The sequence below is a fragment of the Tamandua tetradactyla genome, chromosome 5 (genome assembly GCF_023851605.1).
Source record: "Tamandua tetradactyla isolate mTamTet1 chromosome 5, mTamTet1.pri, whole genome shotgun sequence".
Taxonomy (NCBI): Eukaryota; Metazoa; Chordata; class Mammalia; order Pilosa; family Myrmecophagidae; genus Tamandua; species Tamandua tetradactyla.
This window is the reverse complement of record NC_135331.1, coordinates 9,578,059-9,601,031: the sequence shown is the minus strand read 5'-3', so window position 1 is coordinate 9,601,031 and position 22,973 is coordinate 9,578,059. Positions and strand designations below refer to the sequence as shown.

At 38.1% G+C, this 22,973-nt stretch overlaps 1 protein-coding gene across 4 annotated transcripts in view; it reads right to left on the bottom strand.

The window, feature by feature from the left end:
- Positions 1 to 22,973, bottom strand: part of CLIP1 (CAP-Gly domain containing linker protein 1) — a 124,631-nt gene that overhangs the window by 65,351 nt on the left and 36,307 nt on the right. For 2 of the 4 annotated variants that reach the window (XM_077159725.1, XM_077159728.1), the window contains exons 3-7: positions 19,754 to 19,878; positions 14,802 to 15,024; positions 8,641 to 8,838; positions 7,971 to 8,074; positions 5,290 to 5,350 (exon numbers count right to left, since the gene is read on the bottom strand). In XM_077159725.1, the coding sequence (XP_077015840.1) occupies positions 5,290 to 5,350; positions 7,971 to 8,074; positions 8,641 to 8,838; positions 14,802 to 15,024; positions 19,754 to 19,878 (711 nt within the window). Of the gene's footprint in view, positions 1 to 564; positions 670 to 3,770; positions 3,804 to 5,289; positions 5,351 to 7,970; positions 8,075 to 8,640; positions 8,839 to 14,801; positions 15,025 to 19,753; positions 19,879 to 22,973 lie in introns of all 4 variants that reach the window. The other 2 variants (XM_077159726.1, XM_077159727.1) reach the window with 2 other exon arrangements.

Below are 22,973 nucleotides of genomic sequence, written 5' to 3'. Positions count from 1 at the left end.
AGATAATGGTGGGAAATCCTCAACTCCCACTGAAAAGAATCAGTTTTGGATAGATTTTATGGTGTGTGAATAAAACTGCTTAAAAAAAAAAAAAGAGTGTTTTGATTGTATTCTCCCAAGAGGCCAGGGAAGAAGACAGGAAAAGAGAGCTCAAGTAAAACAACAATAAAAAAATAATTTAGAAAACCCAATAACTAGGAATTTGAGAACAAGAGGACAATTGACTGCTTGTGGCCAAGTGAAGAAATGTATTTCAAGGTATGTTACAAAGAACTTCGAATGTAGTTGTGGAAGTCCATGCAGCCTATACAGATACAGTGGTAAAGGTTCTGATCTCAATTTGGGTTGAGTTAAACCAAAGAAATGAGTCTTTCCCATGATAAAAAGTTTGGTGTAAAACCCCTGTGCCTCCCCATCAGTTAAGCTCAGGAACACCTGAACAATACAAGGCCCAATGCAGGTTGAACCACTGGGTCAAGGATTTGGCCAACGGCAAGACACGTCCCCAATGTGTCCACCACTCACACACATGGGTCTGCTTCATTAAATAGTGAAAGCCATTACCCTAGTGTCTTCTAACTCCCTCTGGAGTTTCTCAGCTTTGGTCTTTTCAAAGAGCAGGCTCTGTTCAAGCTCCTTAATGCGGGCATGCTCCAGTTTGGTCTGCGTCTGTTAGTAAAAAGGAAGAGGAAGAGAACACAACAGTGCCACCATCACATGCCAGCACAAGAGGAAAGACAGCAGCATGCAGGCTGAGCCACCAGAACCTTTCGCAAAGGATGGACAGGAAGGACAATGGAACTGAGATGAGGAAGTCGGGGGTAAGGATGAATACTATGGACAAAAGGATGACAGCGGGCAAGGGACACTGACTGGTCTACTGAGAAAGAAAAATGGAAAATACATGAAATGTATGAAAAGTGTCAGGTGCATGCAGCCAAAAATACGTTATATTGATCAGTGAAGTTTATCAGCACAAATTAGAATAGTTAATATTCCTCTAAACTATCATTTTTCCCTCCTCCCCACAAATGGCTATTTGATATTAATGTGTATGTAACTGACTCAATGACTTTATAAAAAGTAGATTGTCCCCCAAAATGATAATCACTCTCACCTAAAAATGGAAAAGATAACTTCATAAATCTTAAAAGTGCTTCAATAAGTACTTAGAGCAGATCCTTGCACTCTGACATATAGTTTGACAGTAACCAGGGTCAAATGTTAAACCTAATAAAGGGAATCCAGAAACAAATGCTGAGGGAGAGCATGCCAGTGTCTTTTGCTGAGATGGGTGAGAATGGTCTGAGATTCTCAGCAACATTCTCACCCATGACAGGTAAGAATAGCCACTAAAGCTCTACTTTTCTTCTAACAGTGGACTTTTTAAGGGCTAGGTGACACCAGATTTACAAAGATAAATAAAATTATAATGATCCTCCACAGCCTCTATCCATCACAAAGCAAGTCATTTAAAGAGGCATAGAGCAGGAGAAATGTTCAGCTAGAGATGATAAGGGGGTTATTATTTTTATCCCAAGAAGAAGTAGTACTTTGCTCAGAAACGGTGACTCAACATAAAGGCAGGAGTTTGAACTCCATGCAAAACACCTAGTCAGATTCTAACGTGCCTCAAAGCCTCTGAAAGCTCACAGATACTTTGTATTACCCACAGTCACATACTCAGATGTAACCTGATGGAGAAACCAAAAGATACTCTTTTTACAACAGGTTTAAGTAGAGCAGAATCTTTATCAATTTGACATAATCTACACAATCAGTCCTAAGGTACCTTCCCCCACGCACCTCTCCTACTGGAGAGGTGTATCAGCATTATCAACTAATAAAACCTACTGTCAATCGCTAATAGCTACTCATTAATTTGAATATTTTATTTAATATTATTAATTATAAATATTAATAAAATAGTAATAGTTAAATAAATCCTAATTTAAAAATTTTGTGGCATTAACTGGAGAATTTGGGGCAATAAGAAATTGATAACAAGTGCCAAACAAAGTAACAGAAAGTAGTTTGGAGATTAAGTAGAAGATGGAATGTAAAAATAAAGATTATAAATATCCTCACTTATTCTAGTGGTATTCTGGGGACTTCAGCGGATTCAAGAGATTACTTTCCTTACATAAACCATCATGGGATATTTAAAAAATGAAAAAAAAATTTTTTTTAAATCCTTCACCTGCTTCAGTTCTTTACACTCCATCAAAATTAAAGAACTAAAATTCAAACCTAATTATCTGGATAGTCCTTTGGTCCATACATGCCTCAGACATAAGTTGTTCAATTTACCTGCTTTATAATAAAGAAAAGAAAATAATCTAATTCAGATCTACATAATCGGAGTGACAGCCCCAGGAACTGAAATCCAAAACTAACAGGAAGAAGCAAAAGCCAACAGAACCTTTCTTCTCCTCTTAACACAGTTATAAGTATTCTCTGGGTGAAAGGTCACCACTTCCAAATTAAAAACAAATTTCCATTAATGTGAACCTCTCCCCATGCAGTGCTCCTCCAAATGATTGCAGCAATATTTCTTTACAGATGGGGATGTACAAAACAATCTGGGATTAGATAGATAGTTGCATTTGACCAATTATCAGAAAGAGAACAGATGATCCATTTCCCTGCTGCAACATATGGGAAAATTTTGCACTTGAACAATTCAACTCTCCTTTAAAAATTATGACTTTCTTAGAAGAAGACACAGAATATCCCAAGAGGAAAGCCTTGGGACAGGGAACTGAGAAGGAAAGCAAAGGCTTTGCGAGAAGCACACAAGTGAGGCAGTGGGAGATCCCATGCAGACTGGCACCGGATGCAGCAGGAGCCTGTTTTGGAAGGAGAGAAGAGACCCAGATCACTGAAGTAGCTTCACAAAAAGGAACCCTTCAGAACCAAGAATTTTTTTAAAGGTCAGTTTTTGAGCTTTCTGTTTCCGCTGCCAGGAGGTGGTAGGAAGAGAAGTTGTTCTCTGTTTTAATATTGTTCTCTTGTGATGGTAAATCAAAGCAAGCAATTTTAGATTCTTTTCAATTGGTATCGCAGCTGGCAGGGGACGCTGAGAAGCAGTGCACTCTAGGCCACTTTGGAGAGGCTTGTATTGGTTGTTTGATAGTAACCAGAGGGAGGAAAGAAAAGAAAAAGACCTGTGTCTTTACTAAAGAAAGTTTGCCTCTAATTTCACACATTAGGGAAAATACTGTTGTTACAAATAAGCTTGAATTTACTGTCAGTTGCAGTGGCAGGCATTGGCCACCAGAGGGAGCTCACAGAGAAGGCAAACAGTGCAGGGAATTTCACAATTCTATTTTGCTGTCATGGGAAGTAAATTAGAGAACTTGGGAAACTTTCCCCTGAAGGTCTACAAATCCCTCATCTAATATGTTTATGTATCAGTCAGCTATAACCTCTTTCAACATGATTCTATTGAAATTATAATAAATTACATATTAGGTGAAGAAAACCAGGCCCCCAGACAAAACTAGTAATTTTTTTTTTTGACAGAAGTCTTTATAAAGCAAATATTTGCCTATTCATTAAGCAAATTAATTTAGGGAGCTTAGTCATTACATACAGTTTCCTCAGGATACAAATGTAATCACTTTGAAAGCCACATGCACAGAAATATTAAAGTCAGTGTTCCAAGGTCAGATTATGCAGTTAGTATTTCAGTACATCAATAAGCATTTTAATCTGTAATCAATCTGTGTTAAAAAAGGAAATATCCACACAGTGAAGTGCCCTCTTACATTCTCAGGATCTTCAGAAATCTGGCTCTTTTGCTATCAGTAAAAAAAAAAAAAATTAAAAAACAACAAAAAGGAGATTCCACTAAAGTTTCAATATGTCTTAGGGTTTCAAGATAACTTTGATTAAATTCAAGTAAGTTCATCAGACAGACTACACTAGCCTAGTGATCATGTAAATAGTTTAACTTGTTCTCCCCTTCCCCCAAACACTATAGGCTGTGTTCTATGTGAATTAGATGATATGAAACTTCTAATGAGACTCTGAGGTGTTTTAAAATGGATGAGAACAACACAAAAGTCAACTAAAGGAATGTGACTGTATATGAAATGAGTAAAGAAGGTATCTATTACATTATTAAGAATTCATTAAATTCTGGGTCCTATAAAACTAGAACTCAGAAAATGTTCCCCTTATTACTTGTTGACTCTAAAATTATATTTATTTCCAAAGAAATAAGAGTTCCTGTTTTGCAAGGGCCCCTAAAATTTAAGCACTGTATAGGCAGTCTACAGTAAAATTATAATTGTAGCAAAAACATACATTCTGAGAAATGCTTAGACAAGTATAATTTTTACTAAAATATTACACATTAAAGAACCAAAAACCTGCAGAATTTTAAGTTAAATAATTTACATTTGTCGTATATCTAGCAGTGGCTCAAAAAGCATCAAATCATTTAAACCTGGAGGCTAATTTAAAAACTAGTATGAATAATTGTTAAGAAGAGATGAGAATCTAATGCTAAAGGAAAATCTCTGTGAATTTAAAATATGCCAAGAAAGTAAAATAAGTTGAAATTTAAATTGTTCTTTGTTTCTTGCTCTGTTAATTACTTTTTTTTAATTTCAGGAATTTATTTAATTTAATATTACTATGACTGCCTATAATTTTTTTTAACTTTTTTGTTGTTAAATATAACATATATACACAAAGAAAAGAAAGAAAAAAGAAATAATTTTCAAAGCACACTTTAACAAGCAGCTACAGAACAGGTCTCAGAGTTTGTCATGAACTGTTAATCACTTTTTTAAAAAGTTAACCATTTATTCTTTTTACACGATTATAAATTATCCTGCTCAATCAAAAAGCAAGGCTTAAATTTAAAAAGTTTTGTTATGAACTATTATGATGCAATAAAAATGCTCTTTAAAATGCAATTTCTGAAAACCACAAGAATATATATATTCTCACTTAGGGTTTCTTTAAATAGAAGGCACACTGCTAGATTTACAGTTTGATTAAAACAATTCATGTTTTTGAATTCTAAAGAATGGGAAATTTTGCTCTGCCCCAGGAGGCGGTGCCCACAGTCACCTGCTCAGGACCGAGGCCACCGCATCAGCCAGAAGCATGCTCACAGCCCAGCGCAGCCAACAGCTGACTTCCGGTCAGGCCTTCTGTAGACTGCTCTGGCCACGCATCCCAGCCAGCCCGATTATTTCACCCATGTTTCTGAGTACTCTGAACACCTATAAAAGCCTTTGAGAGCTGGGGTGGGGGGAGCGCAGGGGGTGTTACCTCAAGGTCGCCTTTGGTAATTGATTCTTCCTCAACCCGGAACTGAAGGTCCTCAACCTTCCTGTGGAATAAAACACAAACAAAACACTTACAAAGTAACAGGGACATGTCTGCCTCACCAAAACAAAACAAAATCTATAATTAATACTCTGGCGAATTCTACAGAAGATCAGAAGAAAGTAGAGTGGAAAGAAATGCCTTAGAGAAAGAGACAGTAAGAAATGTATTTTTAGATGTCAGGTTTATAAATCTAAGAGCGCAAATTATTTAAGAAAGTCCAAAGTTATATCCAGGGACTGGAGTTGAGAAAGATGATTCGTTGGTCACACACCAGGAGAAATCTAATCAAGACAAGATCTGCCTTTTCAAGGAAAAGATATGATTACCATAGAAATAGGTTTGCAATTTCAAGTCTACTTTCCAGTAACAGAGTGTGGCACAGAAAATCCGTCTTTTTTATATTAACCACACCAGATATTTTAGGGTACAATGAATATTTACGTCACAGGATTATTCAGCTCCACAAGTAAGTATTGCGTGCATATTACTTACAAGCACTGAGGGTGGCAGCTGCTCAGGCAGCCTACACAACATCATTATCTGCTCCGAGACTGGGAGAACAGGGTCGTGAAGGATGTGGGGCAGAGACAACCAGGGATCCTATTTCTTTTATTCTAAAATGGGTATTTTCTCACATCTTAAAATCTCTGATAACGGGATGCACATATCAATCAGTGCCATCAAAGAGTCAATGAAATTCGATATTCTGAAGATGTACAAAATCCAGGTAACAACCACATTCTGAATCTTTACACAAATGGGTATAAGAGAAAGAAGAAAAGCGGGGGAAAAGTTCATAATCTACATGCCAAAAGAAAAAAAAATACTTGAAACTCACCAGCATTTCTAGCAAAATTAAAAATTAAAAAATCCTACTCAGTTAAAATTAGGAATACCATCTTAGGGTAAAGTCCTCAAGCTCATAAGAGAGCTGGGGGACATTTCAACTCTGCAGGATGAAGGGCTGGCTTCTCAACAGGAGCCAGTGGTCCTAGTGCCACGGCATTCAGAAGGGCTTCAAGGGGTTTATCACTATCTCTTGTTTACACAAACCATTTTAGGACACTATGAGAATTTCCTGTGCATGGTATTTCTCTCTAGAGGGAGAAAGCATTTTTGGCAGGACAGGCTGTGTGGTATACACCTCCACTGCACCTCCTACCACGGCAATGCTTAGGGCCATCCTGAGCACACAACGCTGGATTATTACTGCAGCAAGTCGCTGCTATCAGAAACGACAAACAACGGTGTTAAATGCTAGAGGACAAACATCCCATACCCCAAGGAACTGTCAAATGGTTTTGTGCAGACACTTTTGTTAGAAGTCTTATTTGTTCACTGCCTCAAAAATAATAATCAAATTATCATAAGAATAACCTTTTATAATAACCAAACTTGCTTTCTTTGTCTCTGTGCTGGTTTGAAAGGATGTATGCCCCCTAGAAAAGCCATGTTTTAATCAAAATCCCATTTCATAAAGGTAGAATAATCCCTATTCAATACTGTATGTTTGAAACTGTAATCAGATCATCTTCTTGGATGATGTGATTTAGTCAAGAGTGGTTGTTAAATTGGATTAGGTGACAACATGTCTCCACCCATTTGGGTGGGTCTTGATTGGTTTACTGGAGTCCTATAATAGAGGAAACATTTTGGAGAATGAGAGATTCAGAGAGAGCAGAGCAGAATGACATAGCCACAAGAAGCCAAAGTCCACCAGCCAGCGACCTTTGGAGATGAAGAAGGAGAGTTTCATGAAACCAGAAGCCAGGAGAAGAAGCTAGCAGATGATGCCGTGTCTGCCATGTGCCCTTCCAGCTGAGAGAGGAACCCTGGCTGTGTTCACCATGTGCCTTTCCAGATGAGAGAGAAACTGTGACTTTGTTTGCCACGTGCCTTCTCACTTGAGAGAGAAACACTGAACTTCATTGGCCTTCTTGAACCAAGGTATCTTTCCCTGGTTGCCTTTGATTGGACATTTCTATACGCTTGTTTTAATTGGGACATTTTCTCGGCCTTAGAACTATAAACTAGCAACTTATTAAATTCCCCTTTTTAAAAGCCATTCCGTTTCTGGTATATTGCATTCTGATAGCTAGCAAACTAGAACAGTCTCATAATTTAGCACTTGATTTTGTACTGACTTGGACAATTCCCTAGTTGCTTCACACATGAAAATTTTATTTTTCTAGGCTCATACTGAATTTTGCAAGGAAGGGACCTGGCATTGCCCACTAGACAATGCATGGAAGGAGTTCTGTAAATACTAGGAACTTGGACCTGGAATATCCTCTCACCAGGACTAGCCTGGGCAGAAGCTAGATTTCAACTAACTCCACAATTCGAACTATGGCTATCCTTAGTCAGGATGTTTGGCACACAGTAGGTGCTCACTATTTGTTAAAAGAGTCAGACCATGTCTAGATGATTCCAAACTTACTGAAAAAAGCTAAAGCAGATCAAAGCCTCCTCACAGCATGAAGAGTTTGATTCCTGCTGATCACACAGTCCTTCTTCTGGTCCGAAGGGTAGACATCAACAAGGTTGCTAATGGGAAATTTTTCCCTAAGATCATTTAAAATGAAAAGACCACACTTGTACAAGAAGCAGGTTGGGATCACCTTTTCTCTTCTTCAAGTTGGTTAAGAAGCTCCACCTTCTCTCTGTCAGCTGCTTCAACCATTGTTCGCAGCTGGTCCATCTTGGCCTCCAATTCCAGGACATGCTGGGAAAGACAAGGATTTCAGTGAATGGCCTGTTTCGGACCAGCTACAGGACCAAAAAAACCTACAAAAAGCTAGTGGTACCATGATGGGATGGCATAAATCTAAAAGCTTTTTGCATTAAAATGCTTTATATGATCATTTAATAGGTTACCCTTGGCAGTTTTCCTGGAAGCTAGATCATGAAAAATCATACCATTAAAGAAACAGAGGGCAGTGTTAAAACTCTCATCTTGTCGGAAGCTGAAACACATAGAAAGGATAATCTACGAAACAAGATTTGTAATCACTCATAAGGTCCTAGTAACAAGCTGTCCTAACACAGGCTCTGGACATAAAGTCCAAAAAACTAAGGTAGAATCAAGAAGAACAAAACTTCATCTTTATGACGATTGAAACTGGTACCACAAGTAAGAGCTTGCAAACAAGCCCAGCAAGGAAAGTGACACTCATTTCCAGTGCTCTCAAGACTAGCTCCCCAGCTCCAAGCACCAGGTCTGCCTCCTGCCTCCGCACTTAACTCAGAAACCATTACCATCTCCACCACAAGGTCAGCACCAGACTTCACCTGGTCGTGTCCATCCCGAGCCAGAGCTAGCTCCTGCTCTATTTCCCCCACGTGGCTCGTGGCCTTGGCCACCTCCGCCCTCTCTAGATCCCGTTCAGCCAGCAGCTGCTCAATGTGCTGCTGCTTCTCCTTCAGGGCCTCTTGGAGGGCAGTGGTGCCGGAGATCTTCCTGGCGTACCGGGAGGAGGTTTCAGTCAACTGCAAAGGAAAGTTAAAGAAGTGAAGGGCGATGATGCTATCAGGGAAGCAAGGAGGGAGCCAGGCATGCATGATAGGCGTCTCCTCAGCAAAGCAAAGCGATGCCCCAGCTTGCAGGCTTGCCAATTATTAGGATTTCCATCAAGAAAACTGTCAGTAAACTGCACAGAGAACCAATGTAAAGACGTCAGGGAACAATCAAGAAGACATTGAGAAGGAGAATGAGCAGTTCTAATCAAAGGCACCCTGAGCCCAGTTGACAAAGTCTTGTGGGAATCTAGAAAAAGTCCATAGAACCCATTTAACAAGTTTCTCTAAACTCCATTTTGTCTGAGCTACCATGAACAGTAATCTTGTTACGACATTTTGGTCAATCTTTTATCCTTAAACTTGAGGTTAAGGCTTTTTTCAACTTCTGAAACTTCTCAATACCACGAAGTCACACTTGGAGTCACCATTCCTTCTTTGATTAGTAGTTGGATTTTTGCCAGATTTTCTTCATCTTTCTCCCAAAATAAAAGACAGCCTTGAAACCTGAATCCAACCACCACAGCACTTTATACAGGTACGCTTAAGAGAAAAACAACTGTATCTGCCTTCAAAAGTGTGTGTGACAATACTATCTAACTCTAACTGTAATACAATAATGTTAGTACACTGAATGAAGCTGAATGTGAGAATGATAGAGGGAGGAGGGCTGGGGTATAAATGAAATCAGAAGAAAGACAGATAATAAAGACAGATGGTATAATCTAGGAATGCCTAGAGTGTACAATGATAGTAACTAAATGTGCAAATTAAAAAATGTTTTTGCATGAGGAAGAACAAAGGAATGTCAATATTGCAGGGTGTTGAAAATAGATGGTAATTCATATTTTAAAACTTTAACTTATGTGTGAGACTAAAGCAAAAAATGTTTATTTGTACAAAATTTATATTTTGACTAGTGCATTTCCTAACATAACTTATATGGAAGGTTTAATTGAACACCATAAGTACATGGAACCTTGAGTAGGGCATGAAATTTTGAAGGTTTGTCCAGAGCGATGCCCTGATAAATCCCAGAGTGATTTGAACAGTGAATAAAAAAGTATTTGCAAAGTTCCCTAGGGGGAATGGCGAGAAAGTGGGAAAATTCAAGTTCCCCATGCAGAGAATTCCTGATATTCTCACAAGCAGTGGAGACAAGCAAAGCAATAGGCCAAGTCGTCAATCTTGGGGTTGGTTCATATGAAACTTATCCCTGCAAAGGATAGGCTAAGCCTACTTAAAATTAGCCCTAAGAGTCACCCCAGAGAACCTCTTTTGTTGCTCAGATGTGGCCTCTCTCTCTCTCAGCCAACACATCAAGCAAACTCACTGCCCTCCACCTCTCTATGTGGAACATGACTCTGTAAACATTTCTGGCAACATGGGATAGAAATCCTAGAATGAGCTGGGAATCGGCATCAGAGGACTGAGAAAACTTCTCGACCAAAAGGGGGAAGAGAGAAATGAGACAAAATAAAGTGTCAATGGCTGAGAGATTTCAAACTGAGTCGAGAGGTTATCCTGGAGGTTATATTCTTACACATTATATAGATATCACCTTTTTAGTTAAGGTATATTGGAGAGGCTGGAGGGAAGTGCCTGAAAATGTACAGCTGTGTTCTAGTAGCCATGTTTCTTGAAGATGATTGTACAATGATATAGCTTTCGCAATGTGACTGTGTGATTGTGAAAACCTTGTGTCTGATGCTCCTCTTACTTACAATATGGACAGGCGAGTAAAACATAGGGATTAAAAATAAATAAATAATGGGGGAACAAATGTTAAAATAAATTTAGTAGACTGAAATGCTAGTGATCAATGAAAGGGAGTGGTAAGGGGTATAGAAAAAAAATAGGGGAAACAAAGGCTAAAATATATTGGGTAGATGGTACTACTAGCAGTCAGTGTGAGGGAGGGGTAAGTAGTATGGTATGTATGAGTTTTTTTCTGTTTTCTTTTTATTTCTTTTTCTAAATTGATGCAAATGTTCTAAGAAACGATCACTGTGATGAATATACGACTATGTGATGATATTGCGAGTTACTGATTATATACCAAGAATGGAATGATCATATGGTAAGAATGTTCGTGTTTGTATGCTGCTAACATTTAAAAAACTTTTTTTAATTTAAAAAAAAAGTGTGTGCGAGTGACTGAGCATGTATGTGTACGCCTGGGCATGTAGACACAAAAGTGTGTGCGAGTGACTGAGCATGTATGTGCACGCCTGGGCATGTATACACAAAAGTGTGTGCGAGTGACTGAGCATGTATGTGTACGCCTGGGCATGTATACACAAAAGTGTGTGCGAGTGACTGAGCATGTATGTGCACGCCTGGGCATGTATACACAAAAGTGTGTGCGAGTGACTGAGCATGTATGTGCACGCCTGGGCATGTATACACAAAAGAGGAAGGAAGAAAAATGAGAAGGGAAGAGAGGAAAACAAAGACAGGAAAGAAATGTGGGAAGAAAGAAAAATAGGGGAGAGAAGGGCAAAGAAGGAAGAGAAAGGTAGAACAGAGAGAGAAAAGAGGGAAGGGAAGTGATGGAAGGCAGGAGAAAGAGACAGGGGTGAGGGTTAGAGGTTAAGGAAAAATGTATTTCAGCTCTGTGCATCCACTGATCTTCGATATTTCACTTATCTGGTTCCTCCACCTTGAGACTAAAAGTTATGTGAGAATGACCTTCTGTTAAACTTTAACAGGTAACTGGATAAGCTGAATAATATTCTTCCAAGTTAGGCTCCAGAGGCTGATAGGTAGTTAAGAAAAGGCCTCATCCCTTAGTAAGCATTTGTCCACAGTCTTTTATGGTGCAATAGCTGGCTCTAGAGCAAGTCAGCCTTGACTTCATCTTCTGCAATCAAAGCCTCATTTGTCACCTGAATGCTCCAATCTAATCAGTCTACCTGAGCCCTCATCACAGCATACAGACTTACAGCAAGTATCTTTCATCAATTAATAATCAGACAATTTGATACCTAGGTAAGTAAAGGAATCCAGTCAAATCCAAATTGTCCTTTACTGTTCCTATTTAGTGAAATCTCTTGAATTACTTACATATTTAGGGGAAAATGTTCATTCTCTCTTTTTACCATTTGACTTTAACTGCAATTTAATGATGTGGTTAAATTATACTTTCTCTTTCTAACATTTCTTCTTAAATATACTAAGTCCCAAACCACGCACAGATAGACTCTGCAGCAAACTCTCAGTGGCATTGTAGGATATTTAAAAATTTCAAGGGACGCATAGGAACATCTACTGGACCCCAAACACCTAGCTCAAGACAATTCAAAGCTGCAACATTAGACTGTACTACATTGCTTTCCATACGATATCTTTGTGAAGACGGGTTTTGGCTCTTGTGATGATATAAAGCAAGTACTGTGCAAAATTCAGTGTGGAACAGGAAGTGCAGGTGATGGTGTTCAATACAATATCAAGTTGGAGAAAATATGTGATGCCCGATGGAAACACATGGCCCAATAATAAGGAATAATGAAATAAAAATATTTTTTCATCCTTTTTATGTCTATCATTTTCTTTAAACATCTACTGAACTATTAGAACATAATTACTAAGTTCTTTGGACTTAACTACTTTATAAATGGAATAGTTTATTTTTTCTTTTGGCCTGGGAACACAATGAAAAAATAATTGAGATGCTAAAGTTTTGCCGTGAACCCAGGAAGTTTGAGAATCTTTATGCCTAATACTTTCAGAAGAAGATTTTGCATTAGAGAATCTTTAACTTTTCTATATACGCATGGGACTATACTGCTCAGAGATACGTTTCTGGAAAGTCACAATTTCAATTATTTTCTACTCCTGTCATATAATTTCTTTTTGGTGATTTTTGGTTTAGAAGCTATAGCTATCCTATATAAACAAAAATAAGCAGTCTTAAAGGAGACTCATCATCTCTCTTTTGTCAATTTTCTTCATTAAATAAGATGGCTAAGAGGAATCAAGACTGGCGTGAAAAGTAAAAAGAGAGATTGAGGAAAGCAGGGAAATTTTCTTTGGAAAATTATAATATTTTCCAAAGAAAATGACCCTTATAATTACAAGACATTAAAAATTACTCAAGTAAGAATTCCCAGTGCTAAGTAGATACTTCCATGGAAATGTCTCTGGATTAGCAAAGTAGGCTAGATGTCCACATGAGAGTTTGCTGACCCACTTTGAACAAGGTTTTGAGGAACAAAAAGGGTTTCTTCACCATCATTTCACTGTTCTTGCCATCTTTTTTTTAATGAAACATAACCATAAACAGACACATTCTCACCATACGGTCATTCCGTTCTTGTTATATAACCGATAACTCACAACATCATCACAGAGCTGTATGTTGATCATCATGATCATTTCTTAGAACATGTGCATCAATTCAGAAAAATAAAAAGAAAACAGAAAAAAATTCATACATACCTTACCCCTTACCCCTCCCTTTCATTGATCCCTAGCATTTCAATCTACTAACATTTGTTCCCCCTATTATTTATTTATTTTTAATCCCAATGTTTTACTCGTCTGCCGATAAGGTAGATAAAAGGAGCATCAGACACAAGGTTTTCACAATCACACAGTCACATTGCAAAAGCTGTATCATTACACAATCATTTTCAAGAAACATGGCTACTGGAGCACAGCTCTACATTTTCAGGCAGTTTCCTCCAGCCTCTCCACTACATCTTAACTGAAAAAACGTATCTATTTAATGTGTAAGAATAACCTCCAGGATAATCTCTCGACTTTGTTTGGAATCTCTCAGCCATTGATCTTGTCATCTTTTTTCACAAAAATCTATTTGTAATTTTTCTGCTGAAGATGACTTTCTTTTCATATGCAAACTGAAATAGTCTGAGCAGGTATTTATTCTACCTGAACATAGCAGGTAGAAAATCCAGCTGACTGGGAAAGGAGCCCCACACACAAAAATGACTGCTGCCTGTTCCTTTCCCTGCCCAACTACAAAGGAAGATGCGGCACAAGCAGATCAGGGACCTTACATCCCAGGTCAGAGCGCTTATTCTAGCTCCTAGTCTTTATTTCACCATGGTAAAGCAGACAGCCTAAATTTAGTTCGGAGTAGAATCTTTTGCGGCCATTTCAATTAATAAAAAACAGCATTTGTTTCACTTCAAGTGATAAACTTAAGGAAGAAAATGAGGCCCCAAAATTATTGCTTTTGACCCAAATAACACACCACATTAACAAACAGATTGAGGTGCTGCCTATTTTATTTTGATTCTGATTATTCTGTTTTTATTGCCCTAAATGGGGGGAAAAAAGGGTGTGGTTAGGGGAGTTGGAGAAGGGAAGGGAGAAGGAGAGAAGAGAAGAAGGGAGCACACCAAAGAAAATAGGCTTCCCCCAGGGTCCTTCCAAGCTCCCGAAGCTCCCCCTCTGCATCCTGGGGCCCAAGTTGGGAACACTCACACACAGACTGCTTTCAGTGGGATGGGCTACATCAATATAAATTTAGAATTTGAAAAACACACCTTTTCTCAAAATACTTCATTTCCTAAAATTGTTCAGAAGTCAAAAAATAAAAAATCTACACACTTGAGGAAAAGAATCCTCCAATTTCCCTGTCCTTGTTCCCCAAATAATTTCAGAGAAGAGAATCATCCCACATGTTAGGCTAAGCACTAGTTACTACAGTTTCAACAAGAACTGCTACATTTTAAAGCCATAAGAATTTGAAGGGGACAAGTTAAAACCCTTTTCTATTTCAAAGATAGTATTTCTTGTTGAAGTTACATGTTTCAAAACTTACTTACAGGAGTTTGACAGCAAGCTACAACTAACATTCATTAAAAGGACAGGGGATCAGTATTTTTTTAAGCAAAGTAAATGAATTGACAGCAGGCATTTCTCCCGCTTAGGAAGGAGAAGGCATGGAATAAGAAAAGGGAGCTTACTAATCCTGTCCGGCTGGGCTTGCTGCTTACAGAGGAGGCCACCGAGCTCATGGAGCTGAGGGAAGAGGCGGAAGGGCTGCGCTTCAGGCTGGCAGGGGTGGTCGCCATCACTCGCCTCACCGCGGCGGCCTTGGCTTTGGCTGGCGTAGTGGAAGGGAAGCCAATCTTGGTCACTTTGTGGACAGGAGCAAATAAGCCATATTTGGGTTGACACTGAAAATACCTTTAAAGAACAATAAAAACAGTAACAAGAAAGCACTCACTTACAAGAAATAACAATTATAAACCAAAAGCTTTTCTCCAGACTCATAACTCAGGACTGGTTTTGCTGTCAATTCTACCGATAAGCTGGAGTTATACACCAGTGTGGTAGCATTCACGCTTATGTAGGCTGATAAATAAACTCAATAATGTTTTAGAAAATGCATTGATACATAACAATATGATACCCACAGACAGGATTCCACCTCTGTTACTAAGCTTCTATGCAAAGGAAATAAATATTTCTACCATCTGATAATGTAAAGCAGAGGATTTTAGCAGTATAGTGATCTCACTTACTAAAACAATGCCAAAAAAAGGGAAACAAATCCAACAAGCACCTAACTCTGGCAGATTCACTAAAGTAAATATTGAGAAATATTAACCAGTAATGTAAGTTATAAGTTGGTTTGAAATACATTTGTTGGAGATCTTATGACTCAAGAGAATTATGTTTAACTATCAAGAAAGGATGGCCAAACTAAATGTCAATAGGCAGGAAGGATGGGGGAGGGGTATGGGATCTTTGCGGAAGGAAAGGAAATGTCTTCATATAGATTATGGTTATCAAGGCATGTCTATTTACTTAGGCTGGATTGTATGATGTGCAAAAAAACTGTTTAAAAATGAACAGAGAGAAACAAGTGCTAGGGAAAATGTGAAGAAAGAAATGTACCTATTCACTGTGGGCAGGGAAACTGAGAGGTGTAGTCCCTGGGAGGGTAGTGCAGTGGCTCCACAGGAGGCTAGGGGTGGGGCTGAGATACAATCCTGCAACCCCCTTGCTCAGTATATACCTGGAGGAACAGAGTGTGGGGACATGAATGGACATTTACACACTGGTGTTTATGGCAGCAGTGTTTGGATTCATAATGGATGAGGTGACCTAAGTGTACAACAAGTGAGGGAAGCAAGATGGAACTGTGGTGTATACATATAACGGACCAGTGAGTAGCTGCAAGGAATGGGGATGTGAGGCTTGCAACTAAGTGAATGTACCTTAAGGGCCATATGTCGAATGAAATGTCAGAAACAAAAAGACAAATATTATCATGTCTCACTCATATGAACAAACTATAATATAAAAACTAGGTGAACTGAAGTCAAGAGCATGGGATATCAGCTTGGGGCATATTGTAAAGGGGTCCTAGATTGTAAGCTCTTACAGGAGTCACATATATTCAGGAGTTATAACTGCTATTTCTAAATTCTGAGATCCAGAGCTGTTTGTACATAACCTGGTCATTCCCAGAAACTTCAGGTATTTATGTGACACCTGAGACTCAGAATTCGAGTGAAAGCTATGAAAGTCATCACTATTCTATACAGGAACTATTTAAAAAGTTGAAAAAGGGATCAGACTTAGACTAGAGATATGAATGAGGCTGATTTGGATACACCTAAGGTATATCAGAATACAGGGTAAAGGATGGTATCATCCATATTTTAAAACTTCAACTTTGGTGTGAGACCAAAGGAAGACATGTTTATTTGGTATAAAATTTATATTTTGGGTACTGTATTACCTAATTTAACTTGTATAGTCAGTTTAGTTGAATACCATAATCACATGGAATCTTGAATAGGGTATGAGAGCTTGTTGGTTTGTCCCAGCTAGTGTGATGCCCCAATCTATCCCAGAGTAATTTGGGCAGTGAATATAGAAGTATTTGAAAGTCCCCTTGAGGGACTGGGGAGAAAGGAGGAAATACTCAACTTCTCCATTTGGAGAATTTCTGATAGTCTCACAAGCAGTGTGGACAACTATATCAACAGGCTGAGCCCTTGATCTTGGGGATCACCCCAACGAAACTTATTCCTGCAAAGGATAGGCTAGGCCTACTTAGAATTATGCCTAAGAGTCACCCCAAAGAAGCTCTTTTGTTGCTCACATGTGGCCTGCCTCTCTAAGCCAACTCAGCAAGTGAACTCACTACCCTCCCCCACTATATGGGACATGACTTCCAGAGGTGTAAATTTCCCTGGCAATGGGGACAAAACTCCAGGATGAGCCAGGATCTGGCACCACGGGATAGAGAAAGCCTTCTTGACCAAAAGGGGGAAGAGAGAAATGAGACAAAATTAAGTTTCAGTGGCTGAGAGATTTCAAACAGGGTCGAGAGGCTACCCTGGAGGTTATTCTTACACATTATATAGATATCCTTTCTTAGCGTATAGTGCATTGGAGTGGCTAAAGGGAAGTACCTGAAACCGTTGAGCTGTGCTCCAGTAGCCTTGATTCTTGAAGATGATTGTATAATGATATATATTTTATAATGTGACACTGTGACTGTGAAAATTTTGTGCCTGATAACTCTTTTTATCCCGGGTATGGACAGATGAGTGAAAAATATGATTAAAAAATAAATAATAAAGAGAATAAGGAATAAAATAAATTAGGTAGATGGAAATACTAGTGGTCAATGAGGAGGGGCAAGGGGTAGGGGATGTATGAGTTTTTTCTTTTTATTTCTTTTTCTGGAATGATGCAAATGTTCTAAAAATGATCATAGTGATATACAACCATGTGATGATATTGTGAGCCACTGATTGTACGCCATGTGAGAACTGTATGTTTGTGAAGATTTGTCAGTAAAAATATTTTTTCAAAAAGGATGGTTTCATGTTTCTTGAAGATGATTGTATAATGATATAGCTTTCACAATGTGACTGTGTGATTGTGAAAACCTTGTGTTGATGCTCCTTTTATCTACCTTATCAACAGGCGAGTAAAACATGGAATAAAAATAAATAATAGGGGAAACAAATTTAAAAATAAATTTAGTTGGAAATGCTAGTGATCAAAGAAAGGGAGGGGTAAGGGGTATGGTATGTACGAATTTTTTTCTGTTTTCTTTTTATTTCTTTTTCTGAATAGATGCAAATGTTCCAAGAAATGATCATGAAGATGAATATGCAACTATGTGATGATACTGTGAATTATTATATATGTAGAACAGAATGATCAAAAGTTAAGAATGTTTGCGTTTGTTTGGTGTTTTTTGGTATTTAAAAAAAATTAAAAAAAAAAAAAAGGATGGCTTCACAGGGACTCAGATACTTGCACAATGAAGTTCATAGCAGAATTATTCACAATGGCCAACAGGTGAAAGCAACCTAAGCATCGATCAATGACAGAACGAATAAACAAAACACAGTACATACATGTAACAAAATGTAATTCCGCTATAAAAAGAAATGAAGTTCTGAACCATGTTGCAGCATGGATGGACCTTGAAGATATCATGATGATAAAATAAACCTGACACAGAAGGACAAATATTGCATGATTTTCACTTATATGAAATATTCAGAATATTCAAATTCATTCAGTCAGAAATTAGAATGCAGGTTACCAGGGACAAGGGTGGGGTAAGCAGTGGAGAACTGATGCTTAATTGGTACAGAATTTGTTTGGGGGTAATGGAAAAGTTTTGGTAATGGATGGTGGTGACTATAGCACACCACTAAACTGTATACCTGAAAGTGGTCAAAATTTAAATGGGACAATTTCAACATAAAATGGGAATTTTACCACAATAAAAAATAAAAAATAACAGAGAACAGTACAACACAGAGTAAACACTAATATAATCTATGGATTATAGTTGATAATATAATTATAATATTGGTTCATCATCTCAACTGTAACAAATGCACCACACTAGTGCAAAATGTTAACAGGGAAAACTCGAGGGGTATTATTTAGGGGGATGGCATATGGGAACTCTGTACTTTCTGTATGATTTTTCTGTATATCTCCAACTACTCTAAAAAATTTTTAAACTAAAATACTAAATAAACAAAAGGAAAACATGACTTCATAACTATTGCAACATCAAGAGATTCTGACCTCCACAAGGAATCATTATTGTATTTGGTAGATAAAGCCCATATATTTATAATCAATGTGTATACGCTTTTTACCTTTTTTTTTTTTTTTTTCACATGGGCAGGCACTGGGAAACAAACCTGGGTCTCCGGCATGGCAGGCGAGTACTCTGCCACTGAGCCACCGTTGCCCTTGCATACACTTTTAAAGTAAAATGTTATTAAAAAAAAAAGGAAAATGTTATCAACTATAACCCTTTAATAACTGAGTTATGCATTAATGTACACTACCAGTAATAATGCATCATTTATCACATCTGTTTCCAAGGCCTTCCAAACCTTCTGAAAAGATAGTGAAGGAAATTCTCTTTGCATACATTTGCATTATTTAACTTTCATCCTACCTCTAGTAGGTGAGAACAGGGTTATATTCGTAATGAGAGAGGTCTACCCATTGTCTGGTCTCTTACTACAGGATAAAATTCTTATCAGATACTAAGACACATTTTACATTATTTTCCTTAAAAAGGTGGCTTCCTTATTTTCATGCCCCCAACCCTGACACCAAGGAACTCACTCAGAGGTGGACTCCACAGAAGCCAAAAGGACAACATATTTCCTTTCTGTGTTGAAAAAATAAAGTGAATGCTCAAACAGAATCTACTCAGATGTACAATACATATTACTAAAGAGACAGCCAAAAGAGCAACTCCATTTCTAGTAGGGAAAAAAATCACTAGCTGGGTCTTAGTGGAAAAAAGTGCAGCTCCTCAAAACATTAATTTCTATTTCATTATACACACTTGGTGAGAAGCACCTTCAATACAGGAAGAGAAGATGCCACACAACTCCAAACAAACCTTGTTCCAGCCACAGCCCCATCGTTTTTCCCAAGAGGTTCGTCTAACTCCACACCACACCATTCTCCCTTGGCGAAGTCTGTCTCCCCAAGAAACCGGACTACACCAGCCTTGGTGCCACCAACCTGGGAGAAGAAAACATTAAGGAGAAAAGCGATTAAACATGATTCTCTCACTAATCTTTTATTTTTTTAATTAAAAAAAAATTTATTTATTAATTTAAAAAATAAGAAAAAATAAAACATACATAATCAGTAATTCATAATATCATCACTTAGTTGCATATTCATCATTTCTTAGAACATTTGCATAGATTTAGAAAAAGAAATAAAAAGATAACAGAATAAGAAATAAAACGATAACACAGAAAAAAAAGTTATACATACCATACCCCTTACCCCTCACTGTCATTGATCACTAGCATTTAAACTAAATTTATTTTAGCATTTGTTCCCCCTATTATTTATTTTTATTCCATATGTGCCACTCCTTTGTTGACAAGGTAGATAAAAGGAGCATCAGACACAAGGTTTTCACAATCACACAGTCACATTGTGACAGCTGTATCATTATTCAATCATCCTCAAGAAACATGGCGACTGGAACACAGCTCTACATTTTCAGGCAGTTCCCTCCAGCCTCTCCATAACATCTTGAATAACAAGATGATATCTGCTTGATGCATAAGAGTAACCTCCAGGATAACCTCTCGACTCTGTTTGGAATCTCTCAGCCATTGATACTTTGTCTCATTTCCCTCTTCCCCCTTTTGGTCGAGAAGGTTTTCTCAATCCCTTGACGCTGAGTCTCCATTCATTCTATGATCTCTGTCCCACGTTGCCAGGAAGGTCCACACCCCTGGGAGTCATGTCCCACACAGAGAGGGGGAGGGTGGTGAGACTGCTCGTCGTGTTGGCTGGAGAGAGAGGCCACATCTGAGCAACAAAAGAGGCTCTCTTGGGGGTGACTCTTAGGCCTAAATTTTAAGTAGACTTGACCTATCCTTTGCGGGGTTAAGTTTCATATGAACAAACCACAAGACTGGGGGCTCTGCCTATAGCTTTGGTTGTCCACACTGCTTGTGAGAATATCAAGAATTCAACTTGGGGAAGTTGAATTTCTCCCCATTCTCACCACTCCCCGAAGGGGGCTTTGCAGATACTTTTCCACTCACTGATTGAATCACTCTGGGATTCATCGGGGCATCACTCTGGACAAACCAGCAAAATCTCATGTCCTACCTGAGATTCCAAGCACTTATGGCGTTCAATCAAACTATCCACATAATTTATATTAGGAAATGCACTAGTCAAAATATTAATTTTGTAACAGACAAACATTTTTTGCTTTAGTCTCACACAGATGGTGACATTTTAAATATTAATTACCATCTATTTTCAGTACCCTGCAATAATGACATTCTTTTGTTCTTCCTCATGCAAAAACATTTTTAAAATTGTACGTTGTACATTTCACTATTATTATACACTCTAGGCATTCCTAGATTATACCATCTCAATCTTTAACATCTATCTTTCTTTCTGATTTCATTTATGTCCTCAGCCCTCCTCCCTCTATCATTCTCACATGCAGTTTCATTCAGTGTTTTAACATAATTGTATTACAGTTAGGTAGTATTGTGCTGTCCATTTCTGAGTTTTTGTATCTAGTCCTGTTGCACAATCTGTATCCCTTCAGCTCCAATTACCCAATATCCTACCCTACTTCTATCTCCTGATGGTCTCTGTTACGAACAAAATATTCCAAGTTAATTCACTAATGTCAGTTCATATCAGTGAGACCATACAGTATTTGTCCTTTAGTTTTTTGCTAGTCTCACTCAGCAGAATGTTCTCAAGGTCCATCCATGTTGTTACATACTTCATAAGTTTATTCTGTCTTAAAGTTGCATAATATTCCATTGTATGTATATACCACAGTTTGTTTAGCCACTCGCCTGTTGATGGACATTTTGGCTGTTTCCATCTCCTTGCAATTGTAAATAATGCTGCTATAAACATTGGTGTGCAAATGTCCATTTGTGTCTTTGCCCTTATGTCCTCTGAGAAGATACCTAGTAATGGTATTGATGGGTCATATGGCAATTCTATATTCAGCTTTTTGAGGAACCGCCAAACTGCCTTCCACAGTGGTTGCACCATTTGACATTCCCTCCAACAGTAAATAGGTGTGCCTCTTTCTCCACATCCTCTCCAGCACTTGTCATTTTCTGTTTTGTTGATAATGGCCATATTAGTGGGTGTGAGATGATATCTCATTGTGGTTTTGATTTGCATTTCTCTAATGACCAGGGATGTTGAGCATCTCTTCATGTGCCTTTTGGCCATTTGTATTTCCTCTTCTGAGAGTTGTCTGTTCAAGTCTTTTTCCCATTTTGTAATTGGATTGGCTGTCTTTTTGTTGTTGATTTGAACAATCTCTTTATAAATTCTGTATACTAGACCTTTATCTGATATGTCGTTTCCAAATACTGTCTCCCACTGTGTAGGTTATCTTTTTAATTTCTTGATGAAGTTCTTTGATGCACAAAAGAGTTTAATTTTGAGGAGTTCCCATTTATTTATTTATTTCTTCAGTGCTCTTGCTTTAGGTGTAAGGTCTATAAAACTGCCTCTAATTATAAGATTTATAAGATATTTCCCTACATTTTCCTCTAACTGTTTTATGGCCTTAGACCTGATGTTTAGACCTTTGATCCATTTTGAATTAACTTCTGTATAGGGTGTGAGATACGGGTCCTCTTTCATTCTTTTGCACATAGATATCCAGTTCTCCAGGCACCATTTATTGAAGAGACTGTTCTGTCCCAGGTGAGTTGGTTTGACTGCCTTATCAAAGATCAAATGTCCATAGATGAGAGGGTCTAAATCTGAACACTCTATTCGATTCCATTGCTCAATATATCTATCTTTATGCCATTACCATGTTGTTTTGACCACTGTGGCTTCATAATATGCCTTAAAGTCAGGCAGCGTGAGACCTCCAGTTTCGTTTTTTTCCTCAAGATACTTTTAGCAATTCGGACACCCTGCCCTTCCGGATAAATTTGCTTATTGGTTTCTCTATTTCTGAAAAGTAAGTTGTTGGGATTTTGATTGGTATTGCATTGAATCTGTAAATCAATTTGGGTAGAATTGACATCTTAACTATATTTACTCTTTCAATCCATGAACACGGTATGCCCTTCCATCTATTTAGG